The 16,746-nt window shown below is 45.9% G+C and overlaps 1 protein-coding gene and 1 long non-coding RNA gene across 14 annotated transcripts in view; both read right to left on the reverse strand.

Moving 5' to 3' along the window:
* The window catches only part of SUMF1 (sulfatase modifying factor 1), a 278,602-nt gene extending 278,001 nt beyond the window's left edge, over nucleotides 1–601 (reverse strand). For all 13 annotated transcript variants that reach the window (XM_074312228.2, XM_074312230.2, XM_074312224.2 and 10 more), the window contains exon 1: nucleotides 294–601. In XM_074312228.2, the coding sequence (XP_074168329.2) occupies nucleotides 294–563 (270 nt within the window). In that variant the 5' untranslated portion in view covers nucleotides 564–601. The remainder of the gene's footprint in view (nucleotides 1–293) is intronic.
* A 7,282-nt stretch (nucleotides 602–7,883) lies between these two features.
* Nucleotides 7,884–14,943, reverse strand: LOC109443419 (uncharacterized). Its single transcript, XR_012489548.2, has 3 exons — nucleotides 14,808–14,943; nucleotides 13,044–13,113; nucleotides 7,884–8,021 (listed from the first exon to the last, which is right to left on the reverse strand). It is a non-coding gene; the product is annotated as an uncharacterized LOC109443419 (long non-coding RNA).
* Nucleotides 14,944–16,746: the final 1,803 nt, after the last annotated feature.

Raw genomic sequence — 16,746 nt, forward strand, 5'->3', positions numbered from 1 at the left:
TTGAGAATCTCACCCACAAGACAGAGTGAAGGGAGGAGGAAACCGAGTGAGAAGTAGGGACACGAGGGGCAGCGGGCCTCGCACCGCGCTCCGGACGCTCAGAACTGAGCTGCGCCCGAGAGCCGGCCGGGTGCGGAGCGAGGCCCGAGGGCGTCCTCGCCGCAGGGCAGCGGCGGGCGTGGCTGGAGGGGCGCCTCGTCCTCACTCGCCTTCCTGCCGCCCCTGGCCTCGCCCGTGCCAACCCCGTCCGCAGCCCCGGCGGCCCCACCCGCCTCAGGGAATCGAGGCAGCACCTTGGCGGGCACGTGAGGTCGCTGTCCAGGGCCCGGGTCCGGGGCGTTCGCCTCCCGCGAGTACCGGTGCGCGGCGGCGGCCGCCGAGCTGCCAGGCGCCCCGGGCCGCTGGGGAGACCCGCAGCCGCACGAGCCCGCGAGGGACGCCGCGCCCGCGCCGGCCTCTTCGCCCCCCGCCGCCCCGCGCAGCAGCAAGAGCAGCGGCAGCGAAAAGACGAGCCCGAGCCCGGCGCGGGGTCCACCAGCCGGCACTACCGCGGGCGCAGCCATGTTGCCCCGCGAGTCATGTGACCCTCTGGGTCACGTGGCCCCGCCCTCCTTAAAGGGCCTGAACCCCACGCCGACAGGAAGTGGACGTGAGTCCCTACCCTCTGTCCAGGTACCTCTTTTTTGGTGCATTCGTTCCTCCTTGGCTCTGCTGACGTCAAAACCCAACAAAACCCTACAAAACTCATGGCCTTCCACAGACTTTCACTAATGGGCCCCATTATTATTTCTTGTTTGAAAAAAATCATAATCAAACTTATTTAGCACGTGCTAGATGCCAGGCACTTTGCTAAATTAGCACTTCACGTTTTGCAATCGCATTTAAATCCTCACAACTTGCCCGAGGTCGCATGGCAACGAAGTGTCAAAAACGAGATTTACACCCAGCTGCTGTGGGTCGCAGTGTCTTTAACACAGAACTTCAAGCCCTGAGTTTTAAGCCTTATACTGTGCAGTAGGCAATTGCATAAGCTTCTCTTAACAGGAGAATGGAAGACGGACGTGTTGAAGGACATGCCACCAACGGATGCGGTCCCAGGAACCTAGACTGCGGGGTATGACCGGCTCTGGTCCCAGGCCAGCAGGAGCCGCACCCTTGACCCTGGGTCAGAATCCGAGACAGGACACAGCGATCTGTTTTTCACACGTTCTCCAAATGATACGGACGCATGCTGATGCTCACTGAAGTTTGAGAATCAGTTTTTATAGGACCCACTTTCTTCAGGGGAAAAAAAACAAAAAGGAAATGAAAACAAAAAGAAGATGAAGTGGGAATTTAACAGATTAAAAATAAAGTCTCAACCAACAGCAATATATGAACTTTCTCTAAATACTGATTCAAACCTGCTGATCTCAAAATTTTTAGGATAATCAGGGAAATGTGACCACTGAATCAAATTATGATAATCGATAAAATTAAGGAATTACTGTCAGTTTTGTTTTTAATTTTTTAAGAGTGATAATGCTAATTGTGGTATGTGTTTGTTTGGTTTTTTTTTTAAAGAATCCCTTCCTTTGAGATATATGTATTGAAATTGTATGGATAAAAAAATATGCTCTCAAGGATTTGCTTCGCAAAATATGGGTGCAGGGTTTGGGTGGCTAGAAATGAAACACAATTGTCCATGAGTTGATCATTGATGGCTGGTTTATGGATATTTGAGTATTTATTGTACTGTTCTCTCTAGTTTATGTTTGAATCTTTTAATATAAAGAAAAGTCCTGTGGTGATCATTTCTCAACACATACAAATACCAAATCATTATTTTGTACCCCTGAAACTAATGTTATACGTCAATCATTTCTCAATTTTAAAAAGATGAAATTTTCAAAAAAGTTCTTTCCTCCATATTTTACAGTTTGCCAAGAGCTTTCACACGTTTTCTTGTTTGAGATTACCACCACTTGGTAAGAAACCTAATATTTCCATATCCATTGTACAGCTGGTGAGGCTAAGAGGTCAATGCTTTAACCCAGGTTTCATATATTCACTGTGCACAATGTAGATTCTAGGGTCTAGGTGAGAGAGAACCTTTTTTAGTCTCTCTGCAAAAGTTCAGTCTCTGCACATGCCATGTCTGCTCCCTCTTGAGACCCCAAATGCCTTTGACTTATGGGGCTGCTACGCTATTAGCCGATAAGCTTCATGAAGACAGGATCCTGCCTATTTGTTCACCACTGTTATCAGCAAAATTCAGCCAAGTCTGGAAACATAAGAAACACTCAGGGAATAATTACTGAATTGATGGATAAAAGAATGAATGGCAGTAACTGCGATATCTTTCTTATAACGGGAAGCAAATTGTTGAGAGAATAATACAGATTTTAGACAGAAAGAGCAGTGTTTAAAGCTGGCCACCCACAAGAGGTATGACCAGGACAAAGGACTTCACTTTCTGAGCCTCTATTTCTTCATGCGTGAAATGAGGATAATAACAGCACCTTCTTTGAGATTCTCTTAGGGTGAAATGAGATAAAGTATGTACAAGGCTTAGCATTTCACAATAGCTCAAACATGTTTGCTATTATTAGCAATCATTATCAAGGATGTAAACTAGTCAAGTCTCAACCTTCTCTCCAATCCATTAAATGATTTCTTATTGGTCAGTAATGAATGCATAAGTGGAAAAAATTGATGAGAAATCTTAGGCTTGGAGGCCTGTGCTAGGAATTAAGAGTTAAAAGTACAGCACATCACTGAACTCTACACAAATTAGGGCCATTTATCTAGAATTTCTCCCATCTCTGGTTGAATGCATAGACTACATCCCGACAGATGTCCCCATGCGTGCAGAGAACGGACTCCAAGCTGGCATCTCAGCCGTGCCTTCAGTCAGTCGTTTCTGCTCTCTGAGGCCAGCTGCTTTGGGTGCTGAGACGAGACCATCAGATCCCACAGCCGTGGTCTACCTCTCACTGTGAAGTGGGTCCCCTGGTCAAATGCTATGTTCCGTGGGAACATTTATTTGCCTGTGGGGAAGGCATTCTGTCAGTTTCCTGACCGTGGTGCTGGCTGAGGCTCTCAGAGCAGAAAAGGCATAGCTCAAAATAGGGTTAATTGCAAAGCTTTTCCATGGCCACTGTTTGGAAATGTCACTCCAGAGCATGGCTGTGATGCAGTCGCCATCCTGTTTTGAGTTGCATCCTGAGCCCAGCCATCCCTAAAGCCAGCTTGGGCATTTTTCTCCTGCTCCTGCTGTTCATACGGGCCCCCATATGACCACAGATCTGAGCAGAGGGAGGGGCACTGCGGCCATGTGGTTATGTGCCGGTGACGCAGGTCCTCAGGTCTTGCTCAGATTTGATTTGGGATGTGGCCTTTCCACCTTATAAAGGATTGCCGCCAAGCATGCCCAAAGTTACGACTGGGTGAGTCTCACAGAACCAGCTAATGATGGCAGTTCTATATATATGATTACTTGGTGTTTTGTAGCCAACCATTCTATCTCTACCAGGGCCCGGTAGCATGTCAAGAGCTGTGTTTTTGCTTTTGGTTAACGTGCATAGTTGTATTAGGGGTCTCCGGAGGAAGAAACAGAATCAACAGGATGCATATAGATTTATATATAGAAAGAGGTTTATTTTAAGGAATTGGCTCACCGGATTACAGAGGCAGGCAAATCCCAACATCTGCAGGGTGAGTCAGCAAGCTGAGGACCCAAGAGAACGGATGGTATAAGTACTGGTCCAACAAGTCCACAGGCCTGAGAACCAGGAGAGATGATGGCATAGTTTCAGTCCAAAGGCCGGCAGGCTTGAGACCCAGAGGTTTCAGTTCAATCCTGAAGGTGGGAAAAAGCCAATGTCCCAGTTCAAAGACAGCCAAGCAGGAAGACTTCTGTCTTACTCGAGGGAGGGTCAGCTTTTTCAGTCTATTCAGGCCTTTCAACTGATTAGATGAGGCCCACCCGCCTGAGGGAGGGCAATCTGCTTTACTCATTCTACCAATTTAAATGTTACTCTCATCCAAAAGCACTCTCACAGAAACACCAGGATAGTGTGTGACCAAATATCTGGGCACTCCATGGCCCAGTCGCATTGACACATCAGTGTGACATCACAGTAATTCTTTGCTGTGGCTGGCACAGCTTTGCTCCAGAATCCCAGGACCTAACTGTTGTGAACCTCTCACTGGGGCTTGCCATCATCTCTGTCCTGCCTCTTCCCCATCATTGCTAGTACCTCCAACACCATAAAGGCCGCCAAATATTTCAGGCTTCATGGGCACCTATGCTCTTTTGCACATTCTTCTTTGATTTTGTTGTCATTGCTTTACAAACCTTTAAAAATGTACAAACCATTCTTAATGAAGGGCCAGAGGAAAACAGGCTATGGACAGCTGTGGGTGGGATTTGGTCCCCGCTGTAAAGAAATATTTCACCCATTCCATTTTCACGTGAACTCTTCCTAATCCTGTTCCCTCATTAGGATAGGAAACAAGAAGAAACGAAACGCATTTGCCAAACCCATGGCAGTCCATCATCTACCTGAAGCCTTACACATCTGCTCTGGCGGTGAGGCCACACCCAGCACAGCAGCTCAGATTGGGGCAGCCCTAGCTGCACATGCCCGTGCTTACGTGCAGCCAGGGGCCGCACTCTTTCTGCGGGGCCGGCCATGCTTAGCATCCTAACTGTAAGTGTGAAGCAGCAGTCTTGTTGGTTACCTTCCTGTTTACCACCCACACGTGCCCTGTGGGTCAGGTGTCCTTGGCTGCCCCTCCTACCACTGTTACACTCATTGTGGCCCTGCTTGTGGCAAGGGCCGCCAGCTGGCTTTTATTGCCCAGGCCTCTGTCATCTCCGTCACGATTAGCAAGCTCCAGCTTGGTGGCTGCCTCACCCAGTCAGCGCTGGCCTGCAGGGACAAGCAGCTGAGTGATGTGGGCCCCCTTGCCCAGTGCATGCCCGATGGCTGTGGGGAATGGTGTGTCCTCTGGGTCCTCTCATGGAATATAGTCCTTGGTGGGTCTTCTGGCCTCTCAGAATAAATCCCAACAGCATCCCTACTTCCCTGTACTGTGGAGTCCTTTCCTCCATTGGCTTCAGCAACCCATGCAGTTGACCTTCATTCAGAGTGAGACACAGCTTTCTCTGGGCTTCCAAGAGCCCCCCTGGAAGCCAAGTGTGTTTGCCCCTTTCCCTGGGGTCTGTGCCCAGGTATGAAACCCATGGCCCAGGGAGTCCCTCCAAGTCAATACATTCTTGCTCATCAGTCTTACAGCCTGGCAGCCACAGAGGAGGCGGGGCAGCTCCTTGAGTGGGCAGGACCTGTTGCCTCCTGGGGGCGGGGGGGGGGGTTCTGCATTGTCCCCCCCTGGGGGAACTGCTAGTTCTCAGTAGGGAGGGATGGGCCACCTCTGCAGGCTTTGAAGGCTCAGGAAGTCTGAAGAGACATTTCTCAGGGGCATCCACCTACATACCTCTGCCCTATGTTTCAGGTGCCAGATTTTTCCAACCTTATCCCTGATTTTAGCACGGGAGACCTGCCTTGGCTGAGCATCCAACATGTCTGGAGCTCAGGTTTCCAACAATTAGGTCATCAGCCTGCCGCCCAGCTGCGTCTGCTCTTGCACAGCTGTAGATTCCTGAATCAGCACACTGTCTGCGACGTTCCTTTCCACAGGGACGTTCTCCAAGGTCACCACCAGTAAACTGTCTAACAGTTGTGCCAGGGACTAACCATACCACACACACCACTCAAGATGGGTCCTCATTGCAGGCCAGGCAGTGGGTGAGCCAGTCCCCAGGCCCCACCCATCTCATGACCTGCTTCTTCAGACCCCTTCCAGGATCAACTGTCTGTGTGGCTCCTTTTGGAAACAGACGCCAAGACATAATTAGAAATGCCAGAATTAGTGGTGGTAACACCTGTGAAAACTAAAGGGGCGAGGGACTTAGAAGGAGTCGGCAGCAAAAGCCTGCAGAGTACGATACAGGTCTGGCACCTGTGAAAGGAAGGCGCACTGGGCAGGAAAAGCCTCTGAGTCTGGTGATGGGGATGGACAATTTTATGGGTCACCTTGACTGGGCCACGGATGCCCAGATACCTGGTTAAACATGATTTCCGGGTGTGTCTGTGAGGGTGTTTCTGGGTGAGATTGGCATTGGCTGATCAGAGCAGATGGCCCGCCCCTATGTGAGGGGGCATCACCCAATTTCTTGAGGGCCTGCATAGACCCAAAAGGTGGAGGAAGTCCTCTGGACCTGGGCTAGAATCGACCTTGGCTCTCAGGCCTTGGAACCGCACCACGGGCTTTCCTGGTCTCAGGCTTGCAGACAGTAGGTCATAAGACTTTTCAACCTCATTATCACACACGCCAGTTCCTTATAATAAATCTCATTTTATATATATATATATATATATGTCTATATAAATATATATGCAGGTATATAGGTATATGGATGTGTCTCCTATTGGTTCTGTTTCTCTGGAGAACCCATGCAGTGCTGTCTGGGCCAGTCCAACAGGAAAGTCGAGAACAAGGATTGGAAGAGTCTCGCATTGAGCCAGAACGGCCGGGCCTTAGTCTCCCCACCACGTTCAGTCATTAGCGGCAGCTGCCCAGGAAGAGGGTGTTGTCAGCTGGAACACTGGCTGATCCCACAGGGGCAGCTGCTAGAGTCTGTCACATCCCTGTACTCCTTATGGCAGGTTCGCTTCTCAAGGATGACCTGAGCACACACCTCCTGGCTGCCACCATGGCCGACAGACAAGGCGCCCACCTCTTATTTCATCTTCCCTCACAGGCCTTGGTGGCCATGGCCCGGCCGTGGCACCCTTCTCACTGCTCCTGGAGCACAGGCTTTCCCACCTCAGGCTTTCGCACGTGCGGCTTCTCCTACCTGCAGCGCCCCACCCTTCTCACGGCTGCCGGCTCCTGCCATTCAGGTCTCGCCATGAATGTTACCTCCTCGGTGGAGCCTCCCCTGGTCCCCCAATATAAAGTGACCCGTCCTTTCCCGTTATGCGCTACCACATCACCTGTCTTCTGCACACACATGTCACTACCTGAAATGATTCTGTTTAGCGCTCCTCATGGGTGCAGGTACAGCATTTGAGCATTCGATGCTATGTCCTCCGTGCCTAGAACAACACAGCGTATGTGTCAGTGTTCAGACAATATTTGCTGAATGAATGAATCATAGAAAGAATTAAAACCTTCAGATGGTGATAGGATGAAATCTGAACATCACTCTTCCCCCAATAACAGTGCTACAAAACATCTGTAAGACTGACCCCGAAGTCAGGGTCTTCTTCCCAGCAGAAGCTTGCTGCCTGAAGCTCACATGCTCACATGCCATACGTAGACAGTCGAGACGTGACTCTCCATCTGTGTGCCACAAGGGCCTGCAACCTGGATATCACAGCACCTGCTGTTGTATCCAAATCCGAAGGGTTTTGTGATGGTCCACTTTAATTCAGTCAACAAGTATTTATTGCTGGTTGACTTGTTGCCAAACACGAATCCAGGCCCTGAGAATACAGCAGTGAGCAAAGCAGATGAAAAGGCTTGTCCTTGTGGAACTGACATTAAATAATTTCAAACATGTGAAATGCCTTGAACGTTGCTCGATTTATAGGAATAGCTCAAAAATCATTAGTTATGATTATGACCCTTATCAATCTATTTAATATGTGTATATAAAATAAGCATTCCTAAGTTTTTTTTAAATAATAGGTCACTTTTCTCTGTGGACTTAGCCAGCAGAAATGAGGCAGAAATTTTTTGCCATGTGGTTCTTTCACCGGGCATCCTTCAGAGTCGGGTGCTCAAATCACCTGATTGGAAAGCCTGTGAATTTAGGCTTTGTCGTTTTGCTAATTTGTGCTGCAGCCAGTGAGGAAAAGTCACAGAGAACTTTTCATTTCCTTTTTGTTTGGTTTTTGTCTTCTTTTCTTGTTCAAGTGGTTTGGTCTTCACTCCCTCCTTGAAAACACCAAAAAAGGGTGGGATGTTTCCTTAAAGAAAATGCAAAGAGAGAAACGTTTTAAGGACACACAGACGGAACAGGAGCTGCAGAAAATGGAATGGTTCTGCTTTGGAAGGGACTGGAACACTGTGGAGGACAGAAGCAGAACCTGAGGGTCAGCGGCAGCCCCCCCAGGACCTCAGCAGCACGTGCTCTTGCTCTTCCTGGGGGGGGGGTCCCCAGTTCACTCCCACCTCTCCAAGGTCAGCTGTTCCCTGCACACTTATTTGTTCTCCACCAGTCATTTTGCCTTCCTCACTCTCTCCTCAGTGTCTTTTTAAATTTTGCTTCTGCTTAGTCACAGTGCAGTTCCTGTTTCCAGAACACTCATGAACCTTTGTGGCCTCCACTCTACTGCACAGCCCCATTCCACATCCAGTGTGCTAACACCCAAGATATCAGTTTCCGCGTTCAACTGTCACAAAGAGGAAGCCTGCTCTGCCAGGCTCCGCTTTCTCACACCACTGCCCACCACAGGCCCGGAGCCTGCGGTTTAGCAGCACTGAGTCAAGTTGTTGTCTCTGGTTCAATCAGCTGCAATGAGAAGTTCAGGCAGAACTGCCATGTGCCTCAGCAATGATTGGTGGGCCCAGCCATCATTCAGCTGTTCTGGGGCGGGCCCGAGAATTTGCATTTCTAACAAGTTCCCAGATGTCGCCGGCACTGCTGACCACGACCATTTGTAAACCACTGCTTTCCTAAAATAAACCACTAGCCCTACCCTCCAGTACCTGTGCTGTGGGGCATTTTGCCCAGGAATGCCACGGGCGTGGCCAGCACCATGACTGACAACTCCAGCACAACCTATAATTTTCTTCTCCATACTTAGCATCCAGTTATCTTTCTGATGTTCCTGGCAGTGGTGAGTGGAGAGAAAGATGAGAAGAAGCCAGAATGGCACCAAAAGAAGTTCAGAGCAAGTAAAAGATGCTTTATGTGCCTTTGGAAAGAGAGAGGAAGGACTAACATAAGAAATCAGTCATGGTTCCCTTCTTACTTTCGTAATGTTTTAAGTCAAGTAAAATGAAGGAGAATAATAATCCCAACTTTGTCAAGAAGGAGAGCTCAGTTGTAAAGGGAAGTATACATATGTAATATATATATGGTGCCCCCAAAAAAGTATACACATTTTAAGAAAGGAAAGCTGTTAAAATTGTAATACGCAATATACACTGATAACAAAAGATGAATATGAGTCACGTTTGACTTCTGCAATGACAAGAGGTACTCAAAGTGGTTCCCATCAGCGTCCAGACACTTCTGATTATGGCGAACTACTGCTTGAGCAACATTGGCCAAAGTGTCTGTTTGTACACATATAGTATATATCAGATGGTCTTACCACAGCACATTTAGTTGTAGTGTCCATTTGTTTTGAAAACGAAAACAGTATGTTAGCAGAGGATATTAAACACATCAGACCTGTACAAATTTGAAAGGTACAAATGCCTATGACCTTCTCAAGCTTCAAACAAAACACGTAAATGAGCTCCCAGGCCTCATGATCACTCTTTGGTTCCCCAGGGATCTGTGACCCCAAGCTTGGTGACCACTGAGGAAGTAACTTCTTTCTGGGGAGACTAAAACTATCACCCCCACTTGGGCAGCCTTGCCTCATACAATAGAGCCCGGGATTTGTGTCAAAGGCTGGGCCTCGGGTCCCAGCGTCTGTTTAGGAGACTGTAGGTCTAGTCACTAAACTTCTCAGAGCCTGAGTTTCCTGTCTTGCCTACTTCATAATAGTACTTTATGGCGATCAATTGGGCAGGTGTAAGAAGGGAAAGAAACCTGGTTGGTATTATTGTGGCATCACTTTGATTCTGAGACACACTTCCATCCCACTGTATCATTTCTGAAATCTGGATGTATGCTGTGATCTATGGACACTTCTAATAAGACAGTGCTTCTTTTTTTCTCAAAAAAATGTCTTCAAAGCAGAGGTATATTTCAGCAAACAGTCTTAGAGTCAAGGAAACATGGCTTTACAGACTCCTCTAATTGACAAATAATATATGAATTTATCTTCTCTCCTTGTTCCTATCTCTTGAAATTTGCTGCTATAGTCTCTAAAAGAGAATGTCACCCTAGGCTACAAGAGAAGACTCTGCCAGGCAGAATAATGGCCCCCAAAGATGTCTGTGTCCTAATCTCAGAAACTGTGACTATGTTACCTGGCCAGAAGGATGTTGCAGATGTGATTAAGCTGAGGTCCTTGAGACGGGGAGAGTATCCTGGATTACCGGGGTATGTCCAATCTAGTCACATTGCATCTTAAAAGCAGCAGAACCCCTCCTGGCTATGGTCACAGGGAAAGGCGAGTATGGAAGAATGGTCAGAGAGGTGCAACATTGTTGATTTTGAAGGTGGAGAAAGGGACCATGAGCCAAGGAACGTGTGTGTCCTCTAGAAGCTAGAAAACGCAAGGAAACAGATTTTCCCCTAGAGCCCCCAGAAAGGAGCGCAACCCTGCTAGCACCTTGATTTTACCTTCGTGAGACCCACGTCGGATTTCTGACTATGGAACTGTAAGAAAGTAAATCTGCGTTAAGCTGCTGAGTGTGTGATCATGGCAGCAATAGGAAATTAACAAATAGGTGTTTCAGTCCTAGCATTATCACTGGAGGCAGGCTGGAAACCACAGGTGCACGGGGCATCCTCTGCAGAGTCAGGCGATGTGCTTTGGCTGAGACACAGCTGGACCATGGAGGGTCTGTGCAGGAAAGGGGACTCTGCCCCTCAACCACTTACCCTCAAGTTCTCCTTTGTGGCTAGGAAAGTGTAGGTGTCTTCGCATGGCGTAGGGGCAGGAATTGGAGAGTGATGATAACCATTTATGATTCAGGCAGAAACAGTCTGAGCTCTGATGCTGTTTATAAGAATTCAGAGAAATGCCCAGCCCCTGGAAGTCAGGGGGCCTCAGCTCTCCTTCTGAGAGACAGCCCCTGGAAGTCAGGGGGCCTCAGCTGAGAAACAGCTCTCCTTCTGAGAGACAGGAAGCCACAGGTCCCAGCCAGCCCCAGGCCAGGCAACCCAGAGCTCCTGGAGTCGTTTCCCAGACAGACTTCCCAGTTCCCTGTCCATAGATGTGATGCTGTCCTGCCTACAAAGCTGATTCTCTAACTTCAGCCCCCATCAGAATCCCCCGGAGGGCTGGTGAAAACACGGGTGGCTGGGCCCCACTCCTTGAGTGTCTGACTCAGTAGATCTGGGAATGCAGCTCAAGAATTTGCATTTCTGACAATTTCCCAACTAATACTAATGCTGCTGGTCTGAGGACCCCAGTTTGAGAAGCATGGGCACGCGGGGAATTAGGACTCAGGCAGTCATTGCAGCTTACAAGCTGAACGATCTTGGGCAATGTACTTAAATTTTGAAATTCTTCGCTTTCTTCATCTATCTTATTAGGAGGGCTAATAAAACCCAGCTCTTAAGACCATGAAGAGGATTAACTAGAATGATCTCTGTAAAGCACTTAGCACATAGTAAGACCTCGCTAAATGGTTTCTGGTATAATGAGCTCACCGTTGTTATGATGAGTAAGGACAAGTTATTGAGTGTAACACGCAAAACACCAGAGGCACATCCCTGGATAAGCCAATGGCAGGAAATAAATGTCGGCTCGGAAACTGGCTCCTACAACTGTCAACATTTCTCAAGGTCTCCCACCCACGAAATACCATTTAACTTTGTAACTCAAGAGGACACCTGGAGGAAGAGTCTGAATAAAATGCTTCACCCACAAAACAGAATAAAGAGGAAGCAGAAAGTTTTCAAATCTTTTGAGAAAATTCGTCTAACAATAGAAAGAGGAAACTCATTTAGGTGTGATGCAATGGCTCTAGAAATGAATAGAAATAAACTGGGCCAGCAGCAAATTAATCTGAAAATAATTGCAGAAAAGAAAAAGGAACTGTGCCATGCTCACTCCGCTGGGAAATCTGACAAGAAAGGAAGGGTTTGGAGGGTTTTTTCCCCTCCCAGTTCTAGGATAATTGGTGTTACAATCATGTAAAAAACAACGTAAGTCGCCCCTGGGACGACTCCACTGTCCTTCCACTATGGGGAATTCTTTCTCTGGGTCACAGCAAGGGAAGAACAGGTCGGGTCATTGGGAAACCAGGACCTTCTTGTGATGTCCCCATAGAGAAGGGTCCCTGGTGAAACATGGCCGCAGGAATGGACCAGCCAGTAACTCAGTGGAATAAAACCCCACTACAATAAATAGTGGATGTATTACCGTTTGTACAGTAAAATTAGTATAATAAAAATATGCAGTAAAGAAGTAAGCAGACTTAGGACTTTAATTGGACCTTCTGTTTGAAGCATACGAAGAAGAGTACAGAGCTGGTTAAGAGAACATGGGAAGTTTGCTAAGTTAGTTTAGTAACACCCGTGTGGTGATCCGAGTCGGTGAACCGGTCGCCCCTGGGGTCAGGAAACCTGGCCTCTCATCCCCGCAGGGCCTCTGTTTGGCTCTGTGATCTGGAAGCACCTGCAGATCTTTAGATGTCTGTTCCTTCATCGGCAAAAGAAGGGACTGAGTAGATCACTCGAGTGAAGGGGGGGGTGGCATTGCTAAAATTTTCACTATCAAGTATCCTTTTATACAATTTCCCTTTCAACAGGAGGACTGCATGTTGTTAAATAACTTCATATAACCAGCTATTTAATTAAATACTTTTGCTTGCACCCCCTCCCTGCCTGCCCCAGGCAAACACTCATCCCCTCTCTGTCTGTATAGACTTGTCCATTCTAGACATTTAGGAACCATATAACATGTACCCATCTTAACTGGTTTCTTTCACTTCACATAACATGCTCTATGTCTGTGTCAGTAATTTAGTTCTTTAATGGCGGAATAATATTTCATTGTATGGATAGCCCACGTTTTGTTTATCTGTTCATCAGTTGATGGACATTTGGGTTTGTTTCCACTTCTTGCCTATTATGAATATTGCTGCTATGGACATGAGTGCACAGGTGTTTTCATTTCTCTTGGGTGGACACCTACCTGGGGCGTGAGAATCCAGGCATGTTGACGCCACGCTGTTTGCAGGCATGGTCGGCTTCTGAGGACTGGCCTGTCCAGGATACAGAGAACTTACTAGTTAGTACTGGATGTATCTTAATTTAACAAAAAAAAAATGTGAATGAATGAATTTCTCTTAATATATACAGTTACATATTAAATAATGAGGACCATTTAGTTTCTTTATAGTTCTTTAGGGATCTCCAGGATCACTTTAATGGACCCTTAGAGACCCAGATAGCCCATGCAAATAGAGACGCTAAGGAATATATGGACTCCATGGGGGTCTATATGACAAATATATATTAAGTGTCCACCATGTGCTAGGCTTTGTAGGAGAAACTGGGGAACCCAAGGAATCAAAGAACATAGCACTGGAGATTATTCTGAAAGCCACCCATGTATTCTAAGTTCTACCCAAATCTGCCCACTGTCTTTGCTACTGTGTGTTTTATGGATGCCAACATTTGCCCAATATGTGTCGTTAGCAGGGTGTCCCATCCTATGAACAAAAAGTTTCCTTTGCTTCCTGAACAGGTTTCTTCTCTATGGGGGAATGATAGAAACCCACGATTTCTTTCCCTCAAAAATGGACTTTAAAGGCAAACTCTACAGTTTCCTCATTTCCCCCAAGATTTTTCTGCTTTGACTACATTTTAAATGAAATAGTGACACAAAATAAGATCCATTTTTAATGGCTGCAATTAATCAGAATTTAATCACTTGCTGACTGGGTTATTCCACAAAACACATGGAAGTATTTTTCTTCTTCCTTTACTTTGTAGTATGGATTGGCATGTCACCAAGTGCCACACCATTGCTTCAAAACCTTGTTCCAATACAGATTAACATTACGAGAAGTCTTTTTTTTTCTCCCTTTTCTTTTTAATATTCGTACCTCTTCCCTTGTGATAATGCTCTGAAAATAAGTTAAGTGGAAGAAGAATGATGGCTAATTTAACCTGGGAACCTACTTTCTCATACTGATTTGGGATCAGAAGGTACACAATCTTTTTTTTTTTTTAAAGCAAGGACAAGCGTAACACAAAGATTTTTCTAACAGCAGCTTCTCTCTCACCCTACTTCTCACACCAAGTGAACTTTTCCATAACCAGAGAAAGTTAAACATTTTCCTTGTTCTGAAGGCCAACTGATTATTCAATAATGCACAAATTAAATATAATTAGCAGATACTCACCTGAACCATTTTTTTTTTTGGAAAGACCAGATCTATTTAGTGCTTGTTCCTCCATGGAAATCTCTTCATTGAGGCTATTACAACATTTCCTCATTCAGGTACAAAACAGTATACTCAGAAACTTAGAAACTTGCTTTTCCTGTGAGTGAGATTCTTTTGGAAACAATAATCTTTCCCTTTTAACTATCCTTATTTATTTTTGATGATAAGAGTACTATTAATATATACTTAATTTTTCCCCCGAAGGAGCACTGATCTTTACAGAAGGGCTCATTGGCTCCAGAGGTAGCCAATTTTGTCTGTTTCCCAAGGTATTTCAGGTCTCGAGTGAGACTTAAACTGCCTTGAAAATACTAGATACACACTTTCTGCTTCCTTCTCCTTCTTCTCCTAAGAGGTGACACAGTTATAAATGTAAATAAAAGGGCTTGTCTGGGAGAGTGTTGAGAAGAGAAACTACTTAGAAGAAGCTATTTCCCTCCCTCACTTGCTTTATTATGGTCAATAGAAGTGTTTCAGTGACAAAGGGTCGTCTTGACAATGCATACCTTTAAAGGAGAAATAGTCCAGGGTGAACCGTCAGGTGCCGGATGGATGGTGAGGAAGGAAGGCAGGCCAGAGGACTCAGACAGCACCCAGGCAATGTCCGGGGTCACAGATGCTAGGTCTGCAAAATATTACTGGAAAGAAGCAATAATGAGGGAAACGGAATGAAAGACAAGCTGAGGACTACAAGCTAGGATTACGAAGCAGCCAATCTTCCTCTTTGTTACCCTCCAAACACCGTGTTTGAGATTCCTCTGGAGGGCGGAAGGAAGGTAGCAATACAGAGAAAGGCAGACAGCAAAAGCATGTTGCACTCGACCGGGTCTTTGCTCCTCTCCCCGGAGACAAGCACAGCACCTGTAGAGGGCGTAGTACCGATTTCGTATACAGCCAAGCCCTTAAGGAACCAACAAAACAAGTGTTCCTATAGAGAGCCCTCCACCTGTCCCCCATCCTCTCCGACCCCTCTTCCTGGGCTGACTCTCCCTAACGAATCTGCTTTATGAAGGATTGACCTCAAACTCTCCATCTGGGTTCAACTGATGGTATAGGTTACCCATATCCTAAAACTACAATTAGAGGGAACTATTTCTTTAAATCTGGGAACAAAATTAAGTGGGAACAAAATTAAGTGGGAACAAAAGGAAGCAGCAACGTTGCTTGAGTCTGGGGACACTGATACGGCACAGGATGTGAAACAGCTCTCTATTCTGCTTGCCTGGTAACTAAACTGAGTGCAAGTCAGTGCTGGGTCACTGATTAGGTCTACTGGTCATTAAATCACTTTCCCAGGAGAGGGACCAAATGAAGCCTCTGAAAATTCTCAAGCTTCCCACTTCCCTTTTCTCATGCACAATTCCCTTTGCTTTCCTGGTTGACTTGACAAGACCCTAAGAAGGATACATTGCAACAATCGGATTCCTCATGACTTGGAGACTGCTGACACTAAAGGTGCCTCGCTATATAGTACCCAGCTTATCTTGCATTTTACCTAAAACGTTAAATGTAGATTTAAAAAATAATTTCTTGCACTTAACTATCACTTTCAAAGATAAAGTAACTCTCAAGCATAACTGTAAAATGACCACAAAGATGGTCATAGAAATATCTATTATTGGCAAGATTGTAGGTAGCTTTTTGAATAAGTATAAATACATTTATATACATATATACACACATATATGTTTATGTATATACTTTGGATTAAATAGATACGCAGACATCATGAGGTTCCACTTCTAAATACTTTATGGTACCTCTCCGATGGAAAAACGCATTCTCCTACATAATCACAATACCATTATCACACCTAAGAAAATTAATAATTCCACACTTTTCCTTAATATATAGTGTTGATTCCAACTTTTCCAGTTGCTGAAAAATGTCTTCTATCGATTTATTTCTGTATTTCTTTTAATCCAGGAGCCAATCGAGGGTCACATGCTGCATTTCATTGTAATGTTTGTTTCAGTCTTTTTTAATCTAAATAGTCCTCCTGCCGGTTTTTTTTTTTTTTTTTTTTTTTTTTTTTTTTTTTTTTTTTTTTCACGACACTGATGTCTTTGAAGAGCCCAGGCCCATATTCTTGTGGAATGCCCCACATTCTGGGTATGTTTGGTGGCATCCTCAAATATTTCTGGCAAGAACATTTCATATGTGATGTTGGGTGCTACTTATAGAATCGTATCAGGATTCAAAACCTATCTGCTTGTCCCAGTATTGTTGGTGGTCAGCTTGATCACTTGGTTAATGTGGGAGGTAGCCACACTGCTTCTTCACTGTAAGGCTCCATTTTTCGCTTCATAATTAGTGGGCAGCATGGGGGCTGATGTTTAGGACCATATCAATATCCTGTTCCTACCAACCTTTCATCCTGGGGGTTTGGCATCTATTGATACCTTTGTCTAAATAAATTCATACACTGGAAGCTGCAAAATGGTG

Source organism: Rhinolophus sinicus, chromosome 5 (genome assembly GCF_057876585.1).
Source record: "Rhinolophus sinicus isolate RSI-liver-muscle chromosome 5, RSI-T2T, whole genome shotgun sequence".
NCBI classification, from domain to species: Eukaryota; Metazoa; Chordata; class Mammalia; order Chiroptera; family Rhinolophidae; genus Rhinolophus; species Rhinolophus sinicus.